General features: G+C 43.9%; 2 protein-coding genes across 4 annotated transcripts in view; both read left to right on the top strand.

The window, feature by feature from the left end:
• The window catches only part of RBKS (ribokinase), a 107,045-nt gene that overhangs the window by 19,850 nt on the left and 60,792 nt on the right, over positions 1-26,403 (top strand). For all 3 annotated transcript variants that reach the window (XM_042848522.2, XM_005289514.5, XM_005289515.5), the window contains exon 2: positions 12,677-12,809. In XM_042848522.2, coding sequence (XP_042704456.1) covers positions 12,677-12,809 — 133 coding nt within the window. The remainder of the gene's footprint in view (positions 1-12,676; positions 12,810-26,403) is intronic.
• On the top strand, positions 831-2,942 carry LOC135982469 (uncharacterized). Its single transcript, XM_065589295.1, has 2 exons — positions 831-1,369; positions 2,298-2,942. The coding sequence occupies exons 1-2, from the start codon at positions 979-981 to the stop codon at positions 2,798-2,800; spliced, it is 894 nt and encodes a 297-aa protein (XP_065445367.1). The 5' UTR covers positions 831-978; the 3' UTR covers positions 2,801-2,942.

The following is a 26,403-nucleotide window of genomic DNA, read 5'->3' as shown; positions in this document are numbered from 1 at the left end:
GGGAATTCCAAGCAGGGGAGATAATAGCCAGTTTTTTTCCCCTTTGCACTGAAAGAGTGACTCAGAGGGAGCAGAGCCAGGTTCTAGCCCATATATTTTATTACTTTACTTTTGCATGCAGCATTTCTGCATTGTTCTGTTATTATCTGTATTGAGGTAGCACCTAGAGACCAAGATCCCATTGTGCTAGGCACTGTACAAATGTATAATAAAGTAGCATGGCAGTCCCTGCCCCAAAATACGTACATACAAAGTACAACATCGCAGACAGTAAGTAATTACAACAAACAGAAGGAGAAGCAGAGTGAAGAAATGAGACAATAACGTTTGACAAAATAAGCAGGAATCACAGCATGCCAGATGACTAGCTATGTCAAATTCTACTCACTTTGTGGTTCAAGAAGAATGCTTGGATTTTTTTTGTCTTATAGTGTAATTGGTGTTCACTTTAAATAATGATGTATCTGAGGCCTGGCCTACACTACGAGTTTAGGTCGACTTTAGCAGCGTTAAATCAAATTAAGCCTGGACATGTTCACATGACAAAGCCCTTTCTTTTGACTTAAAGGGCCCTTTAAACTGGTTTCTTTACTCCACATCCGACAAGGGGATTAGCGATAAAATCGGCCTTAGCGGGTCGGAATTGGGGTAGTGTGGACGGAATTCAACGTTATTGGCCTCCGGGAGCTATCCCACAGTGCTTCATTGTGACCGCTCTGGACAGCACTCTCAACTCAGATGCACTGACTAGGTAGACAGGAAAAGCCTCGTGAATGTTTGAATTTCATTTCCTGTTTGCCCAGCATGGAGAGCACAGGTGACCACGCAGAGCTCATCAGCACAGGTAACCGTGATGGGGTCCCAGGATCGCAAAAGAGCTCCAGCATGGACAGAACGGGAGGTACGGGATCTGCTCGCCATATGGGGAGATGAATCAGTAAAAGAAATGGCAAAATATTAGAAAAGGTCTCCAAGGCCATGAAGAACAGAGGCCATAACAGGGACGCACAGCAGTGCCGTGTGAAAATTAAGGAGCTACAGCAAGCCTACCACAAAGCCAGAGAAGCAAACAGAAGGTCCGGTGCAGAGCCGCAAACTTGCCGCTTCTACGCGGAGCTGCATGCCATTCTAGGGGGTGCAGCCACCACTACCCCAACCGTGTGCTATGACTGCCTCACTGGAGAAACACACAGGGAAGAGGGTTCGGGGTACGAGGAAGATGAGGATGGAGGTAATGTAGATAGCTCACAGCAGCAAGGAAGCGGAGAAACCAGTTTCCCCAACAGCCAGGATATGTTTGTCACCCTGGACCTGGAACCAGTAACCCCCGAACTCACCCAAGAGCCTGAGGGCACACAGGGGACCTCTGGTGAGTGTACCTTTGTAAATATTACACGTGGTTTAAAAGCAAGCGTGTTTAATGATTAATTTGCCCTGGCAATCGCGGCCAGTACAGCTACTGGAAAAGTCTGTTAACGTGTATGGGGATGGAGCAGAAATCCTCCAGGGATATCTCCAGAAAGCTCTCCTTCATGTACTCCCAAAGCCTTTGCAAAAGGTTTCTGGGGAGGGTTGCCTTATCCCTTCCGCCATGGTAGGACACTTTACCACACCAGGCCAGTAGCACGTAGTCTGGAATCATTGTATAACAAAGCATTGTAGCGTATGGTCCCGGTGTTTGCTGGCATGCAGACAACATTCATTCCTTATCGCTCTTTCTTATCTTCAGGAGAGTGATATCATTCATGGTCACCTGGTTGAAATGGGGCGATTTTATTAAGGGGACATTCAGAGGTGCCCGTTCCTGCTCTGCTGAACAGAAATGTTCCCCGCTGTTAGCCACGCGGTGGGGGGAGGGGTGAAGTGATCATCCCAGAAAATTGGGTGTGTGTGTGTGGGGGGGGGGATTAGTTGGGGTTGTGCTGCATGTTAACCCGGAAACCGCAGCCCCTCCTTTTACATTGCAAACCCATTTTAAATGGCCAATCCAATTCATGCTTGATATGGGAAATGAGGGCGCTGCTGTTTGAAACCATTCCCACATGTTAAGAAGGTTAAAAAAGCCAAAAAACTGTGGCTTACCATGGCTGCCTGCAAGCCGAAATCTGTTGCTTGGCACTGCGTGAGTGATCTCTCACACGAAACCGGCAGGCCCTCACTATAAGAGGAAAAATGTGACCTTGTAATGAAAGCACATGTGCTGTGTAATGTGAACAGCAAAATTTAACGTGAAAGAGTGTACCCATTGTTCTCTAAAATGTGTCTTTTTTAACCACCTCTCCCTTCTCCTCCACCAGCTGCAAATGTTTCTCCTTCACAGAGGCTAGTGAAGATTAGAAAGAGAAAACGGAGGACGCGGGACGATATGGTCACGGAGCTCCAGATGTCCTCCCACGCTGAAAGAGCACAGCAGAATGCGTGGAGGCAGTCAATGTCAGACTTCAGAAAAGCACAATATGAACGAGAGGAGAGGTGGCGGACTGAATCGCGGGATGAACAGAGCAAGTTGTGGGCTGAAGATGATAGGTGGCGACAGCTTGCGGACAGAAGGCAAGAGTTGATGCTCCGGCTGCTGGAGCATCAAACTGATATGCTCCAGCGTATGGTTGAGCTGCAGGAAAGGCAGCAGGAGCAGATACCGCCACTACAGCCCCTCTGTAACCAACAGCCCTCCTCCCCAAGTTCCATAGCCGCCTCACCCAGACGCCCAAGAACACGGTGGGGGAGCCTCCGGCCACCCAGTCACTCCACCCCAGATGATTGCCCGAGCATCAGAAAGCTGGCCTTCAATAAGAGTTAAAGTTTTAAACTGCAGTGTGTCCTTTTCCTTCCCTCCTCCCCCACCCATCCCGGGCTATCTTGGCAATTATCCCCCTAGTTGTGTGATGAATGCATGAATGTGAAGTAACAATGACTTTATTGCCTCTGCAAGCAGTGCTCGAAGGGGGGAGGGGAGAGTGGGGTGATGGTTTACAGGGAAGTAGAGTGAACCGGGTGGTGGGGGTGGAGGGTTCATCAAGGAGAAACAAACAGAAGTTTCATACCGTAGCCTGGCCAGTCACAAAACTCGTTTTCAAAGCTTCTCTGATGCGCACTGCGCCCTGCTGTGCTCCTCTAACCGCCCTGGTGTCTGGCTGCACGTAATCAGCGGCCAGGCGATTTGCCTCAACCTCCCACCCCGCCATAAATGTCTCCCCCTTACTCTGACAGATATTGTGGAGCGCACAGCAAGCAGCAATAACAATGGGGATATTCTTTTCGCTGAGGTCTGAGCTGAGTAAGCTGCGCCAGCGCACTTTTAAACATCCAAATGCACATTCCACCACCATTCAGCACTTGCTCAGCCTGTAGTTGAACAGGTCCTGACTCCTGTCCAGGCTGACTGTGTACGGCTTCATGAGCCATGGCATTAAGGGGTAGGCTGGGTCCCCAAGGATCACGATAGGCATTTCAACATCCCCAACGTTTACTTTCTGGTCCGGGAAGAAAGTCCCTTCCTCCAGCTTTCGAAACAGAGCAGAGTGCCTGAAGACGCGAGCATCATGTACCTTTCCCGGCCATCCCACGTTGATGTTGGTGAAACGTCCCTTGTGATCCACCAGGGCTTGCAGCAGCATTGAAAAGTACCCCTTGCGGTTTATGTACTCGGTGGCTTGGTGCTTCGGTGCCAAGATAGGGATATGGGTTCCGTCTATGGCCCCAACACAGTTTGGGAATCCCACTGCAGCAAAGCCATCCACTATGGCCTGCACGTTTCCCAGAGTCACTACCCTTGATATCACCAGGTCTTTCATTGCCCTGGCAACTTGGATCACAGCAGCCCCCACAGTAGATTTGCCCACTCCAAATTGATTCCCGGCCGACCGGTAGCTGTCTGGTGTTGCAAGCTTCCACAGAGCTATCGCCACTCGCTTCTCAACTGTGAGTGCTGCTCTCATCCTGGTATTCTGGCGCTTCAGGGCAGGGGAAAGCAAGTCACAAAGTTCCATGAAAGTGCCCTTACGCATGCGAAAGTTTCGCAGCCACTGGGAATCGTCCCAGACCTGCAACACGATGCGGTCCCACCAGTCTGTGCTTGTTTCCCGTGCCCAGAATCGGCATTCCATGGCATGAACCTGCCCCAGTAACACCATGATTTCCACATTGCTGGGGCCTGTGCCTTGTGAGAGGTCTATGTCCATGTCAATTTCCTCATCGCTCTCGTCACCGCGCTGCAATTGCCTCCTCGGCTGGTCCGGGTTTCGCTTTGGCATGTCCTGGCTCTGCATATACTCCAGGACAATGCGCGTGGTGTTCTTAGTGCTCATAATTGCCGCGGTGATCTGAGCGGGCTCCATGATCCCAGTGCTAGCTATGGCGCCTGGTCTGAAAAAAGGCACGAAACTAGTATCTGACGGACCAGGGGAAGGAGGGAGGGAGGGAGGGCCGAGTGATGACATGGCGTACAGGTACAGGGAATTAAAATCAAGAAAGGTGGCTGTGCATCAGGGAGAAATACAAACAACTGTCACACAGAATGGCCCCCCACAAAGATTAAACTCAAAACCCTGGGTTTAGCAGGCCGTTGATTTCACGGAGGGAGGGGAAGCAAATGAATACAGAACAAATCTATTTTTTACATCTTAAGCTGGCAGCCGACGGTGCAGCATGACTGATAGCCACTGCAGTACGACGACGACGGATACCAGTCGTAATATACCATCTTCTACCAAAGGGCAAGGGGCTGCTGCTATGTAGCAATGCAGCCCCACGTCTGCCAGCCCCACGCCCTCGGCTTCTTCTGGGTGCTTAGCAGAAAATACTGGGCGTTTGGCAGAAAATAGCATACTACGACTGATAGCCATCATCATCGAGACAGTTGCATGTCTGCCCAGGTGCCCATGATTGACAGCCAAGGCAAGGGGCTGGTGCAATGCAGCCCTACGGCTGCCAGCCCCACTGCTACCAGTCATGCTGCACCGTCTACCGCCAAAAGGTAATTAGCTGCTGCTCCTGTGTAGCAATGCAGTAGCACGTCTGCCGACACCCAGATGACATATGGTGACGGTGAGCTGATCTGAGCGGGCTCCATGCTTGCCGTGGTATGTTGTCTGCACAGGTAACCCAGGTAAAAAGGCGCGAATCTATTGTCTGCCGGTGCTCTGACGGAGGGGGAGGGTCCTGACGACATGTACCCAGAACCCCCCGTGACACTGTTTTGCATCATTCAGGCATTGGGATCTCAACCCAGAATTCCAATGGGCGGCGGAGACTGCGGGAACTGTGGGATAGCTACCCATAGTGCAACGCTCCGGAAGTCGACGCTAGCCTCAGTACTGTGGACGCGGTCTGCCGACTAGAGCACTTAGAGCATTTTATGTGGGGACACACACAATCGACTGTATAAAACCGATTTCTATAAAACCGGCTTCTATAAATTCGACCTAATTTCATAGTGTAGACATACCCTACGTGGACATGAAAATCTCTCGTTCCCCTCTAAATTGCCTATTAAGAACATGTAATTTTAAAAGTAAAATGTATATATACTGTATTTGTTTGATAATACTTAATATGTAGCACTTGTATTACTTTACACATTAAAAGCCATGAGCAGACATTAGCAAATTAATTTTCAAGCTTTATTTAGAAGTAAAACCTTACAGCTTGATTAATTTAAAAACAGATCTATGCAAGCATGGCTTCCCCGCCACCCCCCACTCCTTAGTCTTTCTATCTTTGGCTATGGTCTCACCACTATTTGGATGGGAGCTCTTCAAAGAAAATCCACAAAAAGAAGAACAGGAGTACTTGTGGCACCTTAGAGACTAACAAATTTATTAGAGCATAAGCTTTCGTGGACTACAGCCCATCAACTCCGGTTTGAATAAGGACTGGGAATGGCTGAGCCATTACAAACATTAAATCTATCTCCCCTTGTAAGTATTCTCACACTTCTTATCAAACTGTCTGTACTGGGCTAGCTTGATTATCACTTCAAAAGTTTTTTTTCTCTTAATTAATTGGCCTCTCAGAGTTGGTAAGACAACTCCCACCTGTTTATGCTCTCTGTATGTGTGTATATATATCTCCTCAATATATGTTCCATTCTATATGCATCCGAAGAAGTGGGCTGTAGTCCACGAAAGCTTATGCTCTAATAAATTTGTTAGTCTCTAAGGTGCCACAAGTACTCCTGTTCTTCTTTTTGCGGATACAGACTAACACGGCTGCTACTCTGAAAGAAAATCCAGAATATCATGGAAAGTGGCATTAATGACTCAACAGGTAGAACTTTTCCCTATGAGAGAGTGTTGAACCAGTGCCCCCAGCAAGGTATTGAGGTAGTGTTCGCAATACCATCTTTCCTGTGATGTTTATTTTTTTTTAAAAATGCTAACCATTCATACCTTTTAAGACCTCATGGAACCTTACATAGTAGAAGAGAAATTCTAATTTATGTACTTTCATTCTGCCTAACTAAATCCTCTGAAGTTTCAATTTAATATGGTATTCTTCATTTCCTGTCCAAAACTGAATTGTTCTTGTATACCGTTAAACACCTGCTGGATCTTGTCCAAGAACAGATTGTATTTCAGTGATAAGTTAACTGATTCCTCTACTTGTTGCGTGTAAAGCATTTTGGGATCTTGGTGCTCCATAAATGTGAAATAATATAATTATTAAGCACGTAATTTGCAAAACACGTGTTATGTATTTTACAATTTTATTTTATTGAATGGGGAAATATGTCAGAACTGGACATCCTTATCTGTGGCATGTAAGGTTTCAGTATGTAGTTGCTGTGCAATATATAGCATTTATTCTTCATAGAATTGAGCAGTAATTGCTCCATAAGCTAAGATGTAGGCTGTTCAGTTTTCCACTTAAATCCATTTGCTATCTAGTTTAATGTTTTCAAGTTACGTCAAAGTTGTAAATTGCGTTACAAAACATTGTATATAACCATTCTGAAAGTTGGTGTAATAGTTTTTCTAATTAACTTGTTTAGCCTAGTTTTTTTAGTAACATTAGCTGTTTCATCATTTTTAAGGTATTATGAGTACTCTTTGTGGCACCATCAATAACCTAAGAACTCATATGGTTCCTTAATCATACAGATTACTCATCATTGCCTGTTCATAACAGAAACCTGAATTGCATGTTAAGATTGTCTGATGATAATCAAAATCTAGTATTCACTTATCATTGCAGAATTAAATGACAAGATAATAGCATTACATTTGAACAATGTTTCTTTTGATTGAATACCTGTTTCAGTAAAAGTGAAACCTCCAGATCTATATATATAGATCAGTACTGTGAATGTGTTTAATAATAGGTTTGAAGTGGAGAAGTGTCCTAAATGATCAGATATAATTCTTTGAAGCCAAATCAGTTTTTTATAGTGAATTACTTAGAACTAGCTGAATATTTTTACCTAATTTGCTTGGACTATTTGTAAAATTGCATAATTGTAATTCACTGTTCTAGCTTGATCTTTGGTCTTCATGTTGCACATTCTCATCAACAACAACAAAGGTCATCTTCCCATATTAAGCAAGCTGGTTGCTTCCCACAGGCACTAGTTATGCTATGCTGCTTTAAACACTGAGGCCTGGATTCTCATCTTACTTACCCTGGTTTCACACAAGTTTAGTTCTATTGACTTAATTGTGAGTTACTTCTGATTTAGACCAGTGTGACTGAGAAGAACAGCTCTGATCACTGTTAAATCAAGAATATATATGGAAATCTGCTTCTTGGAAAGTGTGCATGAACTCAGAGAGCAGGGCTACTAACTAACTTCTGTTGGGAAACTGTGGTTACAGACCTTTGTTTAAATATATCGTAGCTTATGTTGAGCCTAATCATATCTAGAATAAATCCCAGTCTCCTGGAAAAGTCTTCAGGAATGAAGTGAATTAGCAGTGGATACACGCTTTCTTGATCTAATTTCAAAGTTGAGTGAAATGACCGTTCATTATGAAATGACATATAGCTTTAGAAGTTTGCCTGCACTTACCTATGATGATGTCACAACGGGAGTCTTTTGAAAGCTGCAAAACACAGACATGCTCAGTTCCACAGCCATCAATATTTTGGTTCCCTACAAGGCATTGTTCTGATGACACATGAATCAGTGCAAGTAGCAGTCAATTATAATGGTTGCCATTAAAAGTCAGCATGCACCCACATTAACTACACAATGGTATTTGAGATCTTGCAGTTATCCCCTCTTCGCAGTATAGGAAAACACTGCAGAATGTCACATGCCTCTGGGTGGCAATCATTTGTAAATGCTGACTTTATTTCAATACTTCATAACCCATCTGTTTGATTTTTTAAAAATCTATGTATTTTTGTTTAAAATAGCTGGAACCCTTCCACTTCTTCACCCTGTCTTTCCACTCCCATCTCCTTGGAAACAGGTGTCACAGTTCAGGACTAGGTACACCTTTGATCCCTCTCTGGTCTCTCCGAGTGCAATTTAGATGGGGCTACTATAAGGTGGGTGCATAACTGGCTGGATAACCGTACTCAGGGAGTTGTTATTAATGGTTCCCAATCCTGCTGGAAAGATATAACAAGTGAGGTTCCACAGGGGTCTGTTTTGGGACCGGCTCTGTTCAATATCTTCATTAACGACTTAGATATTGGCATAGAAAGTACGCTTATTAAGTTTGCGGATGATACCAAACTGGGAGGGATTGCAACTGCTTTGGAGGACAGGGTCATAATTCAAAATGATCTGGACAAATTGGAGAAATGGTCTGAGTTAAACAGGCTGAAGTTTAACACAGACAAATGCAAAGTGCTCCACTTAGGAAGAAAAAATCAGTTTCACACATACAGAATGGAAAGAGACTGTCTGGGAAGGAGTATGGCAGAAAGGGATCTTGGGGTTATATTGGACCACAAGCTAAATATGAGTCAACAGTGTGATGCTGTTGCAAAAAAAGCAAACATGATTCTGGGATGTTTTAACAGGTGTGTTGTGAGCAAGACACGAGAAGTCATTCTTCCATTCTACTCTGCTCTGATTAAGCCTCAGCTGGAGTATTGTGTCCAGTTCTGGGCACCGCATTTCAAGAAAGATGTGGAGAAATTGGAGAGGGTCCAGAGAAGAGCAACAAGAATGATTAAAGGTCTTGAGAACATGACCTATGAAGGAAGGCTGAAAGAATTGGGTTTGTTTAGTTTGGAAAAGAGAAGACTGAGAGGGGACATGATAGCAGTTTTCAGGTATCTAAAAGGGTGTCATAAGGAGGAGGGAGAAAACTTGTTCACCTTAGCCTCTAAGGATAGAACAAGAAGCAATGGGCTTAAACTGCAGCAAGGGTGGTCTATATTGGACATTAGGAAAAAGTTCCTAACAGTCAGGGTGGTTAAACACTGGAATAAATTGCCTAGGGAGGTTGTGGAATCTCCATCTCTGGAGATATTTAAGAGTAGGTTAGATAAATGTCTATCAGGGATGGTCTAGGCAGTATTTGGTCCTGCCATGCGGGCAGGGGACTGGACTCGATGACCTCTCGAGGTCCCTTCCAGTCCTAGAATCTATGAATCTAGTTCAGAGCTGTCCCATTTCAACTTTCTTCCAGGTGAAAGGGTTAGGGATGTTCAGCCAGTGGTGAGATCTACTTGGCTGAACATGCTTTAATGCTCTGTAATTACAAACAGCCACAGGTATTCTGCTCCTCCTTGGGGAAGGTTCCACTGCATTCTTGCTAAAGCTCTGAACCTTCCCCTTTCCCTACTTCATAGCTTCCCCTCTGAGCATCTTTTTGCCACCAGCCTTCAAACCATCTTTTGGAGCTTGCCAGTGCAAGCGTTCAGGTACCTGAATGAGTTGCTGTTGAGTGACAAAAGGCATGCTCTCCTAACAGGTGCTGGGTTTGTTGCATTTGTGGTAGTCTAGGAGGTAAAATATATTCTATTTTTTGAACCTTGTGTTTGGTATTCACTTCCACAAAGAAGCAGAATTTTGGGTAATAATATGACCAAATGCTGCTCTGCCATGGTATAGGATAACCTCTGTAGACTGTATTTATTATGAATACAACGGACATAGGGAGACTAGCCCTATGAATTCAGGTGAATTTTTACACAAGAATAGAGGTGATTTATTCATTTGTTTTCTTGGAGTAGTCAAAAAATCTGCTAGGGTTAACAAAATACATCTTTTCAAAATAGAATGATTCCAGACTATCTTGACTACAACTCTGGTGAATCTGCACCTGTACTAGTGCATTCAGTTCAGAGCACCCAGTCCCATGAAGATGTAAGTGAAGGGAATGCAAAGAAGAAAAAAATGATTAGGTGGCTGGAAGGTGTAATTTACAAAGAAAGATTAAAAGAAATAAATATGTACAGCATGTCTGGATGGCAGCTAAGAGGTGGTCGGACATGATAATGATCTATAACTCTCTGAAGGGTATAAATACCAATGTGAGAGAGAAATTACTCTAGGTTAGTCAAAGGAGGTATAATTAGCTGTAATGAGATGAAATTAACAATATGAAAACTTAGGCTGAATATCAGGGTAAAACTTCTTAACAGTGATAGCTGTTGTTTTATTTATTTATATGGTAGTAGCTCCTAGGGATCCCAGTCATGGACCAGGACCTCATTGTCATAGGCGTGCGCAGCACATTTCATTAGGGTGTGCACCCAGGGAGGCCTGCCCTAGCCCTGCCCCTGTCCTGCCCCCATCTACTCCCTCCTACTTCCCGCCCCCTGACTGCACCCCTCAGAACCCCCAACCCCCCCTGCTCCTTGTCCTCTGACTACCACCTCCTGGGACCTCTGCCCTTAACTGCCCCCCAGGACCCCACCCCCTATCTAAGCCTCCCTGCTCCTTGTCCCCTGACTGCACCCCTAGGATCCTACCCCCTACCTGTCCCCTGACTGCCCCGACCCTTATCCACACCCCTGCCCCCAGACAGGCCCCCGGGACTCCCACGCCTATCCAACCGCTCCCCGCCCCCTGAAAGGACCCCTAGAACTCCCGACCCATACAACCCCCCTGCCTGCCCTAACCCCTCTCCACACCCCTGCCTCCTGACAGCCACCCTGAACTCCCGACTCATCCAACCCCCCAGCTCCTTGTCCCCTGACCACCCCTCTAGAGACCCCCCCACCCTAACTGTCTCCCCAGGACCCTCCTTACTCCCTGTAACCTGACTGCCCTGACCCCTATCCATCCCCCACCGCTGACAGACCCTGGGACTCCCAGGCCCCATCCAACCCCCCCTGCTCTGTGACTGCCCCCTCCTGAGACCCGCTACCCCAAACCACCCCCCTGGGATCCCACCCCCTATCCAACCCACCCTGCTCCCTGTCCCCTGACTGCCGCCACCCCTTATCCAACCAGGGCCGGCTCCAGGTTTTCTGCCGCCCCAAGCAGCAAAAAAAAAAAAAAAAAAAGCCATGGCAGCGCGATCGTGCCACTCCACTCTTCAGCGGCAATTCGGCGGCAGGTCCTTCGCTCCGAGAGGGACTTGCTGCCAAATTGCCGCTGAAGACCCAGACGTGCCACCCCAATAGCAGCCGGGTGCCACCCCTTCGTATCCGCCCTCCACCTGCCTAAGGCTCTGGGATGGAGTTTGGGTGCTGGGTGCAGGCTCCGGGCTGGGGCAGGGGGTCGGTGTGCAGGAGGGGGTGAGGGGTGCAGGCTCTGGGACGGAGTTTGGGTGCAGGCTCTGGGCTGGGGGTGGGGGCATAGGAGGGGGTGAGGGGTGCAGGCTCTGGGAGGGAGTTTGGGGGGCATGAGGGAGTGTGTGGGAAGGGGGAGAGGGTGCATGCTCTGGGAGGGAGTTTGGGGATAGGAGGGGGTGCAGAGGTGATGGCTGTGGGGCTGAGGATGAGGGGTTCATGATGCAGGAGGGGGCTCAGAGCTGGGGCAGAGGATTAGGGTGGATGAGGGCTGGGGTTGAGGGGTTTGGGGCATTGGAGAGGGTCAGGGCTAGGGCGGAAGGGCAAGGTAAGGGCAGCCTGCCCTGCCAATAGGGGATGGGGGGCACTAGGACCCTGGGACAGCAGACAGCAGTTGAGCAGGAATGTGCTACGCCAGCAGCACAAGCAGGCACGGGAGAGGCGCACACTGCTTTCTTTCAGGCAGGGACACTCCGGGGGGGGGGGGGAAGAGACTCACGGGGGGGGTGTGGCAGGCGAGACCCACGGGGTGGGGAGGGAGGCAGGCGGGAGGGAGACCCGCGGAGGAGGGGTGGCAGGCGGGAGCCAGCCTGCGAATGTGGGGGAGGGGCCGGCAGCTTGCTGCTGCCGGGAAAGTGGAGCCATTTGCCCACCCCTGCATTAGGGTGTGCCTGTGCACACACGGCACACCCCGTGCGCACGCCTATGCTCATTGTCCTAGGTGATGTACAAATTTGTGACAAAAAAACAGTTCCTCCTTTGCTTAGCACTCCTAAAACTAGATTGGACAAAGCATTAATAAAATATGATAGGAAACAACCTGGCATGGGTACAGGATGACCTAGATAACCTAACAGGTCTCACATATCGTCAGTTTTTGTGATTTATTGAATGAAAAGCTAACTCATCACTACCTCCTGCTGTAGCACCAACTTGAACATTGGTGCCATTTAGGATTGTATCAATGTAACTCTTATTTTTACAACTCTTGACCTATCAGTTACTAATATATGTAAATATTTTTTTTTAATTGCAATAGCCTTACCACTCGTCTGCCAAAAGCTGGAGAAACTATCCATGGACATAAGTTTTTCATTGGTTTTGGGGGGAAAGGAGCCAATCAGTGCATCCAGGCTGCTCGACTTGGGGCCAAGACCTTGATGATTTGTAAGGTAAGCATTGACTTGAAGCCGCTGGATAACAACCAAGCCAAATGTTCATCCAAGCTTCAGTGGAACTTTTATGTGGTTGATAGAAAAGTTAACTCGCTTTTTAATGCATCTCTTCTTGTCTGGTTTTGGTTAGAAATGTATTAACAAAGTACTGCCAGGGAAACTGTTCTTCTGGTATTTACAAGGCAGCCAGAACAAAGAGTTGGATAGTGGTCTGGTGGGAATTGCATGTAATGAGAAACCACAAAGCCTAGAATAATGTCACCTGAGAGAACTTGAGATATTCAGAATTACACTGAGTTAAACTTGACCAGTCCCTCCTTTTTACCTTGTCCTGTATTGCAAGAACGAGAGGTAAGTTGATGATATTTTTTGGTTCTTCATTCACCAACAATGCTGTATTTATATATTTAATAACATATAATCAGCCTGGAATTCACTGCCATAAGTGGTCACAGTTAAGTACTGATAGGCTAAAATTTTTTTTGGAAGGGATATAAAACTTCATTCTTCATGGTTTAAACCAACCTTTACTAGGGATTAGAATGAGATCTTTGCAGGGAGCAGGGAACCATAGATTATTCTACATGTGCCTACTGTGGAATTTCATGAATCTTCCTCTGAAGCATCTGGGTGCTGGCTCCTGTTGGAGACAAGCTTCTGGACTGCATGGATCATGGGTCTGGTTCAGTCAGGTAGTTCCTATATTCCTGTGTTACTGCATCTTGATTTTGGAAAGGGATAATAATTTTATTACTGTTAATAACATCTGTTGGTATACAGGGAGCGATAAGGATAATTAAATGTTATGGTTCAGGGCTGATCACTGCTAGGATTAAGATGGAACTCCCTCCCCTTCTAGCCTTAGCCTTTACCCACTCTGCTGTAACCATAAAGAGCATTCCACACTTGACCGGATACACTGCTCCCCCTTCTCACCTCTTCCCCGCCCCTTCTACTGAAGTACCAGATATTGGCCATGGCTAGGGATTGGAAACCAGGTTTGATGGACCAATATCTCTTCTGGGGCAGATACTATAGGAAAGAATGGAATTTTTATTTGTAATGAGGTCCACAGATCCATGATGTTGGGGTACTCTGCTCTATGCAGCCTTGGAGGCAGCCCAAACCTGTCAATCAGCGGCAGGAGAGGTGTGGCTCTACCTCTGACAAACTGCCGGATTTCATCTGCCTCTCCAGCTCTCCCTGCTGCAGAGCAATTATGAACAAGATGGGGGAGAAAAAACAGGGGAGGCTTAAAATCTTCAGGCTGTCAGAGTCTGCCATTGGTTGGCAAGGAGGATTCCTTTTCTCCTCAGTCACCAGGACTCTGTTCTTGCTAACCCACAGAGAGTGCTAAGAGAGGGAAAGCCACCTGCTGCGTCTCCTGCACCTCCCTCACTGAGTACCTGCCCGCATGGAGATCAGTGTCTGTTTTGTGGAGACCCTGGTCTTTCTCAAATGCTCAGGCAGGGGCAGGGTTTCTAGCATCCTCTTTATAAGATCCCTTAACATATTTGAAAACTGTTTTCAGGTCTCCCCTCAGTCTTTTTTTCTCAAGACTACATATGCCCAATTTTTGACCTTTCCTCATAGGTCAGGTTTTCTTAACCTTTTATCATTTTTGTTGCTTTCTTCTGGATTCTCTCCAGTTTGTCCATGTCTTTCCTAAAGTGTGACACCCAAAATTGCACACAGTACTTCAGCTGAGGCCTCGCCAATGCTGGGTAGAGCTGAACAATTACCCGAGAGGCCTTACATGCAACACTCGTGTTAATACATCCCAGAATAATATTAGCCTTTTTGGCAGCTGTATCACATTGTTGAGTTTTATTCAAGTTGTGATCCACTATATCCCTCAGATCCTTTTCAGCAGTACTACCACCCAGCTAGTTATTCCCTATGTTGTAGTTGTGCATTTGATTTTTCCTTCCGTGAAGTATTTTGCTCTTGTCTTTGTTGAATTTCATCTTGCTGAATTCAAACCAAATCTTCAATTTGTCAAGATGGTTTTGAATTCTATTCCTGTCCTCAAAAGTGCTTGCAATCCCTCCCTGTTTTGTGTCATCTGCGGATTTTATAAGCATACTCTCCATTCCATTATCCAAGTCATTAATGAAAATACTGTATCCCGCAGGACATCGCTATAGATATGCCCTCCCAGTTTGACAGCAGATCATTGATAACTACTATTTGAGTAGTTTTGCCTACGCTATGGAAGTGTCTCACCTGGCCATTTCACAGAGGTGGAGCCTCGTCTCCCATGCCTCTGACTGACAGTTCTGGTCTGCCTCTAAGGCTGCACAGAGCAGAGTACCCAATGTCATGGATCTGTTGACCTCATTACTTCAAGAAAAGAAATTTTCAGGTAAGCCATGGATACATTTTCCTAATCTCCTGAGAGAGCCTTTTCTCACTAGATTTCCAGCCCAGTGTTTAGGTTAATGAGGTATAGATATGTATCCAAATCATACCTGCAAATCATCTGAGGTTCACCTGTCACTAGCTGTTCTCTAGGGTTTTCTTATGTTAGGGTTGTCAGTGTCCCAGATCTTGCAAGTCATAGATATTTGGTCTCTTTTTCTTCAGTAGCTGTCAGATTCTTGTATTGAAAAAGTTTATAAAGAATTTGGTGTTAATGTTCCTAACTAAATGCTAATTTTTTTTGTGGTGACAAGTATCTTGAATTATTTGAAAATGGTCCAGAATTTGTTTACTGCCAAAGGTAGAATATGTGTTTCCTGAAATGTTCGCTTCATTAGTCAAATTCCATAGGCCGGTGGTATGGCTATTAACTTTACAAAAAAAAATGTATATCGACTTAAGAAGAGATAGTCCTAACCGTTTTTCCTAGTCTTATTTATGTGTTGAAGAAACAGAAGACAAAGTAGAAGCAAGAATTTTTCTAAACTCTCTAGAATTCACCAACATTTCTTAATTTTATTTAAAAATTAGAGTTCACTTTATAGCTTCACATAAATCTTACCTCAGACAGCATTTATCCAGTCTCTGCACATGTCAATGGGACCTGCATAATATAATTCTACACATTCAAGGTAAAATAGCATTGCAATAAGTCATTGCTCTTTTAGTTATTTGTTACGTTAACAATGTGACATTGTATGGAATATGTGAGACACTTTATGATATTGTTGACACCAATATTATAAAATTGCAAGGAATCTGACAAGATATGCTGTGTAAGGTATCTGCGAAAATGTTACAATTCACCAAGTATGATAATTTTGTTTATATGTTTGTATTATAAGTTATAGATATGTAGGGTATATCTGTATTTCATACTTGTTCTGTGCATCTGGATGACACCCCCAGACAGATTGGCATCAGCACTGCCTAGCCTGCTTGATGGCCCTTCAAGGGACATCAACTGTACAATGAACCCATTGAAAGTGTCAGGGGCTACACCTTACGACTCAGCAGGGCATGCAGGGCCATGCCTATGGACAGAACTCTAAGGATTCCAGGCCATGTGCTGGGCAGCCTGTGTTTGGAACAAAGGAAATACAAGATGCATGGGGGAAAGACTATAAAAGGCAGCTGCATCATCTCCATTTTGTCTTCAATCCTGCTTCTTACTTCTGGAGTAACTTTTCTACAAACAAAGCTCTGGAAAAAGGACTGAATGACCCATCCAAGCTATGAATGTCTTCCAGAGGGACTTTCAAACTGGCAAACTCACCAATACTGCTAAGAACCTGATATATGGACTTTGAAGGCTTTATATGTATGTGACTGCTTTACCATTTAACAGCTCTTTTCTTGTTCTTTCTTTTTTTCTTTATAATAAACCTTTAGTTTTAGATGCTAAAGGTTTTGCTGGCAGTGTGGTATTTTGGGTATGATCCAGCCTAATATTGACCTAGCAATTTGGCTGGCCCTTTGGGGTTCAGAAGAACATTTTGTAGAAGAGTTTTTAAATAACTCCTCACCTTACTGGGCTAGATGGAACTTTGGTCTGACTCAGTATGGCTGTTCTTATGTTAACCTCAATCACACTTTGGTCTGGAGTCAGTTTGAGATTTTTGCAGTATTTCACTCACCAAACGTTCAAAGATCATGTATCAGCCCACAAAAATCATGATTTCAAATAATAAATGGAAGGTTCTTTTTCTTTGTCTTCTGTTTTTTTTGATGGTGAAGTCAGTTTTTATCTCACCCACGTTTGTTCATCCTTCCCCAACAGCAACCCAGTGGCCATTGTCCCACTTTATGGGTTTGCCCCTATCTAGTTCTGTTTGCCAGAAGTTGGGAATGAGCAACAGGGGATGGATCACTTGATGGTTACCTGTTCTTTCATTCCCTCAGAAGCACCTGGCATTGGCCACTGTTGGAAGACAGTGTGTTGCAGTCCAGCAGGAAAAATGTCTGACTTGTGTCAGTTTAATTAGTCTCCTCTGTGCACATCTTATCATGCATTTCCATCTTAATTGTGTCTTAAAGATTCCAGGTCATATTTTCTCAGCTTACAAGTAAAAATATGATGTTGTGAAGAAAAATAAATGTCATGCATTATGAATATAATGGACCCACATACAGAGCAGTGTGGATACCATAAATTGCTATGGATTTTGTTTTCACTACCGAACACTGACCCTGACCCAGTCAGAATGACATGTGGCATGTTGCTTTCTGTCTTTTGATCTGTGTATCTCTAGCAGTGGGTGCTGCTATAATATTATATATATCACAGTAGCATCCGTTGTGCTGGACACTATAGAGAGATATACTAACTGACAGTCACAGCCCCGAAGACGAGACAGACAAAGGGTGGGAGAAATTAATAATTATTATCTCCATTTTACAGATAGGGAACTGAGGGACAGGGAGATTAAGTGGCTTGCCTAAGGTCATATAGAAAGCCTGTGCCAGAACTGGAAAATATTTTATTAAAGTTAATGTTTAAAATTAAATATACACAAGTTAAGAGGGAAGGTTCTGTACATCTGGGGTCTGGCTTGAGTTATGAGGGACTACAGGTATCAGTTACAAGGATCACGGGATACATACATATCACATAACCAGATTGGGGTGCGGGGTTTTTTAAAGCATCAGTGGATAAGTGGGCTCGGGTACGCCACCCATGGAATGTATAAAGAGTCCAAGTCAGTATCAGTGTCACGAATAAGTACATGGATGGGGTGTGTCCCTTGGTTCGTCAGGGAAGGAAGTCTCTTGAGTTCCAGGCCACTACCTTACCCTGAAGCTCATCCTTTCTCTTTCTTTACTGGCCATCACAAAAAAAGTCAGTCTTAACAATCTAAATTAAAGCTGTTCGGGGTGTGGTGGGAGTGTTCTGAATAGGTCTTGACTGTTTCACTTTTAGCAGCTATCCTGGGATGATCCTAGCTGATTCCTCTAATCTTGGTGTCATTGTTCTGCAGCTGATGAGTTAAATTCTGCTTGTGTATCCTAGTTGCGTTTCATTTTTTTTCTCAAAAAGAGGAAATACTGTATTGCCATTTATATAGTCTTTCCTTTTTATAGTTCCTAGCAGTTCAAACATACAAATTGGTCTGTGAGCCCAATTTAGAAAGAATAGAGTGATCCTGAACCTTTACTTTGTTATAAAAGTGTAGCTGCATCTATAATTCAGCTCAGAATATGTAATCACCTTTTAAACCATGTTTTTCTCCACATTACTAGCTCTGTTATTTTTAGTAGCAAAAACTGGTTGCATTCCTTATGCAAGGAAAAGAGTAAACACTCTCCAAAAAAAGTTAATGACAGAATTTAGCATACTGAACAGATGGAACAAAAGATGTGTCAGCAAAGATATTTTTCAATACAATTAATTTGCAGGTACAGATTGAGTTTGACTCTCAGACTGCTAGAATTTCATCTGTGATGTCGTCAACCTCCTGATGGCACATGGAAAAATGCTGATAGCAAGCCAGGGAAAGCACATGTTGAAAAATTGTGAATAAGAATGAGTGTGAATTACATCAAACACTTTGTAGCTACAAGCCTAGTAGAAAGGGATATAAATGTAGTGATTCTGGAATAAAGAAACAATATTTCAGTACATAGTATCTTCAGCAGTCAATAGACCAAGAAATGTGTTTGTTTTTCTATTTTTAAAATATTCCATCTAGCAGGGTCTGAGCATATGTAGTGAACATTTAAAAACAATATATTACATTTATTGATGGTGTCAGATTAAATGTACTCAATTCTAAAATGATCTTGATGCCCCATATTCACATCTCCCTGAGGGTAGAGCTTGAATGAATAGATGAGCCTTACACAGTGCGCTGAAGATAAACAGACATGGATGCTGATGGTCTAGGGCCCTCCACCAAGAACACCTTCCTTTCAGCATCAAGATTTGCAAATCTAGGAGCTGTAAGCAAAAGTTCCCCACCTAATCTCAATTTTTGTGACAGTTAAGTAGCAAGAGATGCAAGTCTCTAAGATATCCAGAACCTAAACTTTCTAGACTTTCTAGAGTGAAACCAGCAAGTTGAAGGGAATATGAAGGCAATCCAGCCTTTGGAGAACAGCTATGAAATGCCTCTGTGACTAAGGCCTTGGCTACACTTGGGACTTCACAGCGCTGCCGCGGCAGTGCTGTGAAGCGCGAGTGTAGTCGTGCCGCCAGCGCTTCAAGAGAGCTCTCGCAGTGCTGTATGTACTCCACCTCTCCGAGGGGAATACCTTGCAGCGCTGCGAGCGAGTGTGCAGTGCTGCCGGCTCTGATTACACTGGCGCTTTACAGCGCTGTACTTGCTGCGCTTAGGGGAGTGTTTTTTCACATCCCTGAGCAGAGCAAGTTGCAGCGCTGTACACTGCCAGTGTAGCCAAGGCCTTAGTAAGTGTGTAGCTATTGCCTTGTGCACTCGCTAAAGCTTCATAGAAGCCTTCATGGTTATCCCCAGGTAAAGCACATTGTAATAACACAATTGTTAGGTCACAAAAACATGGATAACTTTGATGAGGTCCCTGACCACAGACTCTATCCAGGAATAATCAGTGATCCAGAAATACCCCAAATTGCAAACCTCCTTGAAAACGGTATGTATGCACCCTCACAAACCAGAGCAGGTGCTTATCCCATTTATTAGCATTAACTTCATATGACCTGAACTGTCCTCAACCAATTTTCTGCCTTACAAACTGCTATTTAGAGACATTGACTGTCCCTAGTGAGATTTTAAGATAAATGGAAGTTCCCTTCAAAATATGGCTGTGCAATGGGATGAGCAAAATAAGAGAATCATCTTACGATTTAAATGTGTGTTTAGATTTAGGTTTTATATAGTGTTTCTTGTATTCAAGGTATCTCGCAGAGCTGAGGTACATACGTACCTCACAGTAGACAACAAGGCAACCACTTGCTCAGACATAGTTTTGAATATTAGCACTTGTGTCATGAACAGAAAGACCACTGACTAGGACACTGGGCTTATCTCCCAATTCTTTGCCCAATTCATTGGCCACTAGACAGCAACCAGGATGGAAAGAATGGATCTTTATTTAACAATTTATTTGAAGGATGACTCAAGCAGTAACATTTACTGTTGCATTGCACTATTAGTGTTGCCCAGTTTCTGGTGTGGAACTTTGTTATGCTCATACAAAGCACATGGGCTCTTTTATAGAAGAGAAGGCAAAAACGCCGCATTTATTGAAAATACAACAGTTAGCATATGCTTTTCAGTCTCACACACACACACACACACACTCCTGCCAGTTGATGTTTATAGTTACCAGTCTGTTGTAGCTCGAGTCAAACTAATGGCCAGTTAGATTGAGCACGAGTGAGGAGCTGGGCTCTGTCGGTCGCGATCTGATGCTCCGAGGCTTTGCAGGACTGAACCCAGAGTTCCATGGCAAAACACCCCAGCTTTATAGTTGTAAATTCCCATTTGAGTCCATGCATTTTGCAATGTCGTCCTGTAATCATTAGTCCTTTTTTTCACTCTATATGCATCCGAAGAAGTGGGCTGTAGTCCACGAAAGCTTATGCTCTAAAAATTTGTTAGTCTCTAAGGTGCCACAAGTACTCCTGTTCTTTTTGCGGATACAGACTAACACGGCTGCTACTCTGAAACCTGTCCTTAAGTGGTGTTAACCTTGGGGTTTTCTGCTGTTATCATTTGATGGTTATTGTCAGGCTTCCCATCGTTATCTCCTATTTGTTGTCTCGCCTTTGGGGGTACCTGCCTCACCTCTGAGGTCGTCAACACTGCTAACATGTTTAGCATCGGATACAATGAATGTTTTCTGATTGTCTCCTGGTCTTTCCAAGTCTCTCACTTTTTCTTGATCATCTGGACATTTGTGAAGACTTTCACACGTTATCTTTTCCTGATGCATGCATTCCTCATTCACACAAACAATCTCTTACAGAAACCTTCAAAGGTATACAGACAGCAGTATTTTATATTCAGCAGAATACATTGTAAATCAAGCCTTGCTAAATCTTATAACTAAAACAATTCACATTGGGGCTTCAGGCCCTTAACATTTCTCTAATCTATATAGACACAATACAAAATCCTGTCTTACTAACCAAACTTTATAACAGGTTCTAATTGTAATGCATATTGGAAACAGGATCCCAGTCTCAGAAGGTCATTCCTTTCTGTTATTCGAAAAGGGTGGCTGGCAGGATGAAATCAAAGTTTACATCAATTCTTATAGTACAATTAGTACAATTATAAAATCCTGCTCCTACAACTTGAGACCACAATTTGCTCTCTCAGAAGTTAGAGTACAAACAACACAGCAATGCTGACATGTAGAAATTGACCCTGCTGAATACGTAGGCCCAGCTGGATGAATTAAAAGTTACATTGGCTTTATAAATATGTAAAGTGTGGGTTTAGGTCACGTAAAAGTGACACTTTCTTTCTCCACATGTGTTCCCTGTGTGTCTTTGAAAAAAAGTGTTTGTTCCTGTGAGCCCTGCAAAGCTACTCAAAATGATAAGCTTAGTTCCAACTGCAGATACTCTTTAAGGTGATGTAAGAGGCAGAAAAGAGCATAGCTTGACTCTCAAACCCTATTTAAAGTTGTCAGCATAGTCAGTTAAAATAAAAATCATGTTTTGATTTGTAAACTGAGTGCATTTGGTCTGGAAGTCCCAGAGGGAAAATAAATATAGAATCCTATGATAACATGTTTACAGACTCACTTTCCAGACTATACACTTAAAATGTATAAAACCTAAGTCAGCCACTCATACATTCCCAGAACACTGGACATTCCAGTACTTCCAGGAACAGCATGGCCCAACCCTGCAGGTGTGACCCTGCCCTTGAAAGTTTGATGGTGCATGTGAGGTCACGCCACACGGAAGCGCTATCTTTAAGAGCATGCTGCCCCGCCTCTGTCAACATAACCTTGTACGCATGGTGTTTGCAAGGTCATGTCATACAGGGGGGTGCCATTTTAAGAGCTGGAGGGGCGGGGTGTTGTCCCCCATCTGATACCGGACAAAATCACATCCATTTTTGTCCCCCTACCAGTGAGAGACAAACCTCTCAAAAAGAGGACCATCTGGTTTAATACCAGACAAGTGGCCTCACTAGTAACACCTGATATTTTTGTAGTGGGGGAGACTTAGAGCTAGAAAGGTATTTTAAAACTCAAAATGTGGATTGCAATTAAAGAGAACAATGGAATTACTATTAATATTTCAGTCTGAAACTGAATAATGGCAAAAAGTGCAGAATAGAGTTATAGTGATGTGGCAGTGTCACAATATTTAAGGTTGCATCACTACTTCTGTTTAAAGGTCATCCCCTTTCTAGGTCCTCCAAAATCGACATGCTTAGTCAGATTCCTTTGAAATATGGTCTGCCTCAGGAGAGTGCGGAGTAGAATTAGTGACCCAAATTTGGAGCTGTTTGATCCAAGGGTTCTGGACATATAATTCCCTCCAAAATAGACATTTAAAAAAAAGGTTTGAAATGTTTGGTTGGTTGGTTTGGGTTGGGTTTTTGTTGCACAGAGCTAGAAATAAATAAATATTGATGCTGGTCAATATGGTCTCACTCTGTTGAGTTTTAACCATGCATGGCACTCACTAAAACTTTGGGGGCCCAAACTGAGAATAGTATTTAAGAAATGTACAATTTTTTAAAGTGTGCATGTGCCAATATAGGAAAACCCACTGGAGGGTTTCCAGTCCTTCCATTTTATAAGCTTTAAAGCTCAACTCTTTTAAGTGCTCTACAATCCAAATGGTTACAAGGATTGCTTTGAAATTTGATGTTCCTCATTGGGGTGCAAGGTAGTTTTAGTGTGTCAGACTTGGGGTTATTTAACTATGGGGTTCCTGAGTTACACTCTACCTAACACAGTTTCCTTCTACTGTGAAACTGAAAGTTACAGGATGAATCACCGACAGACCTCATTGAGACTGATTGCTGTGAACTCACCTTCAATTAACATAACTAACGATAAATTAATCATAGTCTCCTTGTGATTAAGTGGGAATTTTCTGTAATATTTTATGCATGATAACTTACTTGACTAGGGATTGTTACCCAGTGGATGCAGAAGGGTTAAGATGGTCTTGGGGCAGAGCAGGAGACATGTGGTGCTTGGGTCCGGTAATTGTCTGGGGTTATATGAATGGGTCGTTAAGGGTTGGGTGAAACACTCATATCAATGAAATATCCAGAAAGACAATGGGAACCCCAAGGACTGAACAATTGACATCTAGCAACAGGAAACTCCAGCAGGTGAACATGTAAACTCAAAAGGGGGTCCTTCAGGAGGAAGACAAAGGATGGAAAGGTGTCAGGTGTTAAGGACTGGCCTTTAGAGAGAGACAGAAGCTTTCATCTGGAACTAACAGACAAAGAGACAGAGCCAAAATGGATTGTACAGCAGCTGAGACAGAGCCTGAGGTTGGCCAGTCTGAACTCTGTCTTCACCTTTGCTTCTAAGGACTTTCCAGTGGTGTTTTCTAGTTGACTAATAAAACCCCTCTCTGTTTTGAAAAGGCTGCCTGGTGTCATTACAAATACTTGCTGAGGTGCATTGATCTCTGAAGAGAGTAAAAAGTCTCTAAACAGGACTTTATCTCAGTTCAATTCACTGGGCAGAGCTCATTCTCCTGAGCTCTGACATTCTCCTGTCACTGTAGTTAATCCACCTTCCTGGATAATCTTAACTTCCATTGACCTAATGCTGTCTATGTCAGGGGTTAGGTCGGCTAACTACATCACTCAGGGGTGTAGCTGGGTCGACTTAACTTTAGTGTAGACCTGGCCTCAGTCATGAAGATCTTGAGGCCACATGGTCTGACCCTAAAGAAGACTGGGATCCCTTCGGGGTCTGGCACACTAAAGGGGCTCCTCCAAAGGACTGTTTAAAAGCCGGGGCATAACACAGATCGTGTGGATCCGTGACACCTCTTCCTAAGCCCAAAGGAGTTTTGGAGTGAGTGTCTGGGGGTTGCTGCAATTTGAGAATCATGGGTGACAGTGTTGTTTGTGGGGAATGTAATGGAGATATCCTCTCTCCTAGAACTGGAAGGGACCTTGAAAGGTCATCGAGTCCAGCCCCCTGCCTTCACTAGCAGGACCAAGTACTGATTTTTGCCCCAGATCCCTAAGTGGCCCCCTCAAGGATTGAACTCACAACCCTGGGTTTAGCAGGCCAATGCTCAAACCACTCAAAGTATTTGGTGAAGAAAAAGTAGACACATGAATGCTTCCTGGGGAAGGGGCGAGTTTTGGAAGCAGAAGAATGAGGGAATAGCGGGGAGAGAGGTTTGGGACTGCAATGACAGGAAGGGGGATAATGGCCTTGGGTGGGAGGGTAGGGGAGAGTGTTTCAGGGCTCAGGTGAGGAGCATCCACCAGCTCTGCCAGTGCACCCAACCACCTCGTACTCCAACTTTCCTTCATAGACTAGTAGATTCCAAGGCCAGAAGGGACCATTGTGATCATCTAGCCTGACCTCCTGTGTAACACAGGCCACAGAACTTCCCCAAAATAATTCATAGAGCATGTCTTTCAGAAAAATGTCCAATCTTGGTTAAAAAAACCTCAGTGATGGGGAATCAACCATGCCCCTTGGTTAGTTGTTCCAGTGGTTAATTACTCTCACCATTAAAAATGTACACCTCATTTCCAGTCTGAATTTGTCTAGCTTCAACTTCTAGCCATTGGATCATGTTATAGCACTTTCTTTGCTAGATTGATGAGACCATTATTAAATATTTGTTCCCCATGTTGGTACTTACAGACTGTAATCTTATCACCCCTTAACCTTCTCTTTGTTCAGCTAAATAGATTGAGCTCTTTGCGTCTATCACTATAAATTGTGTTTTTTAATCCTTTAATCAATCTTGTGACTCTCTTCTGAACCATATCCAATTTATCAATACCCTTCTTGAACTGTGGACCCCATCACTGGACACAGTATTCCAGCAGTGGTCACAACAGTGCCAAATATAGAGGTAAAATAACCTTTCTTTGCCTTTTCAAGAGTCCACTGTTTATGCATCCAAGGATTGAATTAGCCCTTTTGGCCATAGCATCACACTGAGAAATCCATGTTTAGCTGATTATGCACCACAACTCCCAAATCTTTTTCAGAGCCATTGCTTCCCAGGATAGAGACCCCATAATGTAAGTATGGCCTGCATTCTTTTTCCCTGGATGTATACATTTACATTTAGACACATTGAAACACATATTGTTTGCTTGAAGTTGAACCCAATTTACCAAACAATCCAGATAACTCTGTATCAGCAACCTATCGTCTTCATTATTTACTCTTCACTCCCCAATTTTTATATTATCTGCAAACTTTATCAGTGGTGATTTTGATAAAAATGTTAAATAGTGTAGGGTGAAGAACCAATCCCTGCAGGACCCTACTAGAAACACACCCTCTTGATGACAATTCCCCGTTTACAATAACATTTTATTGTTATTTATAATTACATTAACAAACTTTTAATCCACTTAATGTGTGCCATGTTAATTTTACCTTTCTAGTTTTTTAATCAAAATGCCATGTGGTACCAAGTCAAATGTCTTACAGAAGTCTAAGTATATTACATCAACACTATTAATTTTCTCAACCAAACCTGCAATCTCATTTAAAAAAAAAAAAAGATATTGAGTTAGTTTGACGGCGTGACAGGGCACTAACTTTGGCGCCCTTGTCACTGGGGTTGCTGCAGCACGGGAAAGATTATGGGCTTAATTGAAGTCAATTAACTAGTTTTTGTTGGGGATTACTGATGCTTGGGTGGCAGTTGCTGGGGTAATGAGGCAATTGGTTCAGTAACTGGGAGGATATGTTTGGAAGGAACAGGAATTACAGGGGAGCTCAGTGGATGCGCCTTGGAGAGAAAAGAGAACTTTGTGGAAAACGCCTCCTGCTGTAAACTTGTGGTACATTCTGTTATGCTTTGACACTGAAGATTAAATGCACACATGATGAAAGAGAATCAGTCTGTGTGCGTTTGTGGCTAGGACACTGCAGGAACAGTCTAGGCTGCGGTATTCACTGGCTAGGTGAAGGGACACTCTGTGACAGACAAGATCTATTTTCCATAAACTGGTGTTGATTGGCATTAATTATATTAGCCTCCTTTAATTCT

This window comes from Chrysemys picta, chromosome 3 (assembly GCF_011386835.1).
Source record: "Chrysemys picta bellii isolate R12L10 chromosome 3, ASM1138683v2, whole genome shotgun sequence".
Lineage (NCBI taxonomy): Eukaryota > Metazoa > Chordata > Testudines > Emydidae > Chrysemys > Chrysemys picta.
This window is presented reverse-complemented; position numbering and strand designations above follow the sequence as displayed.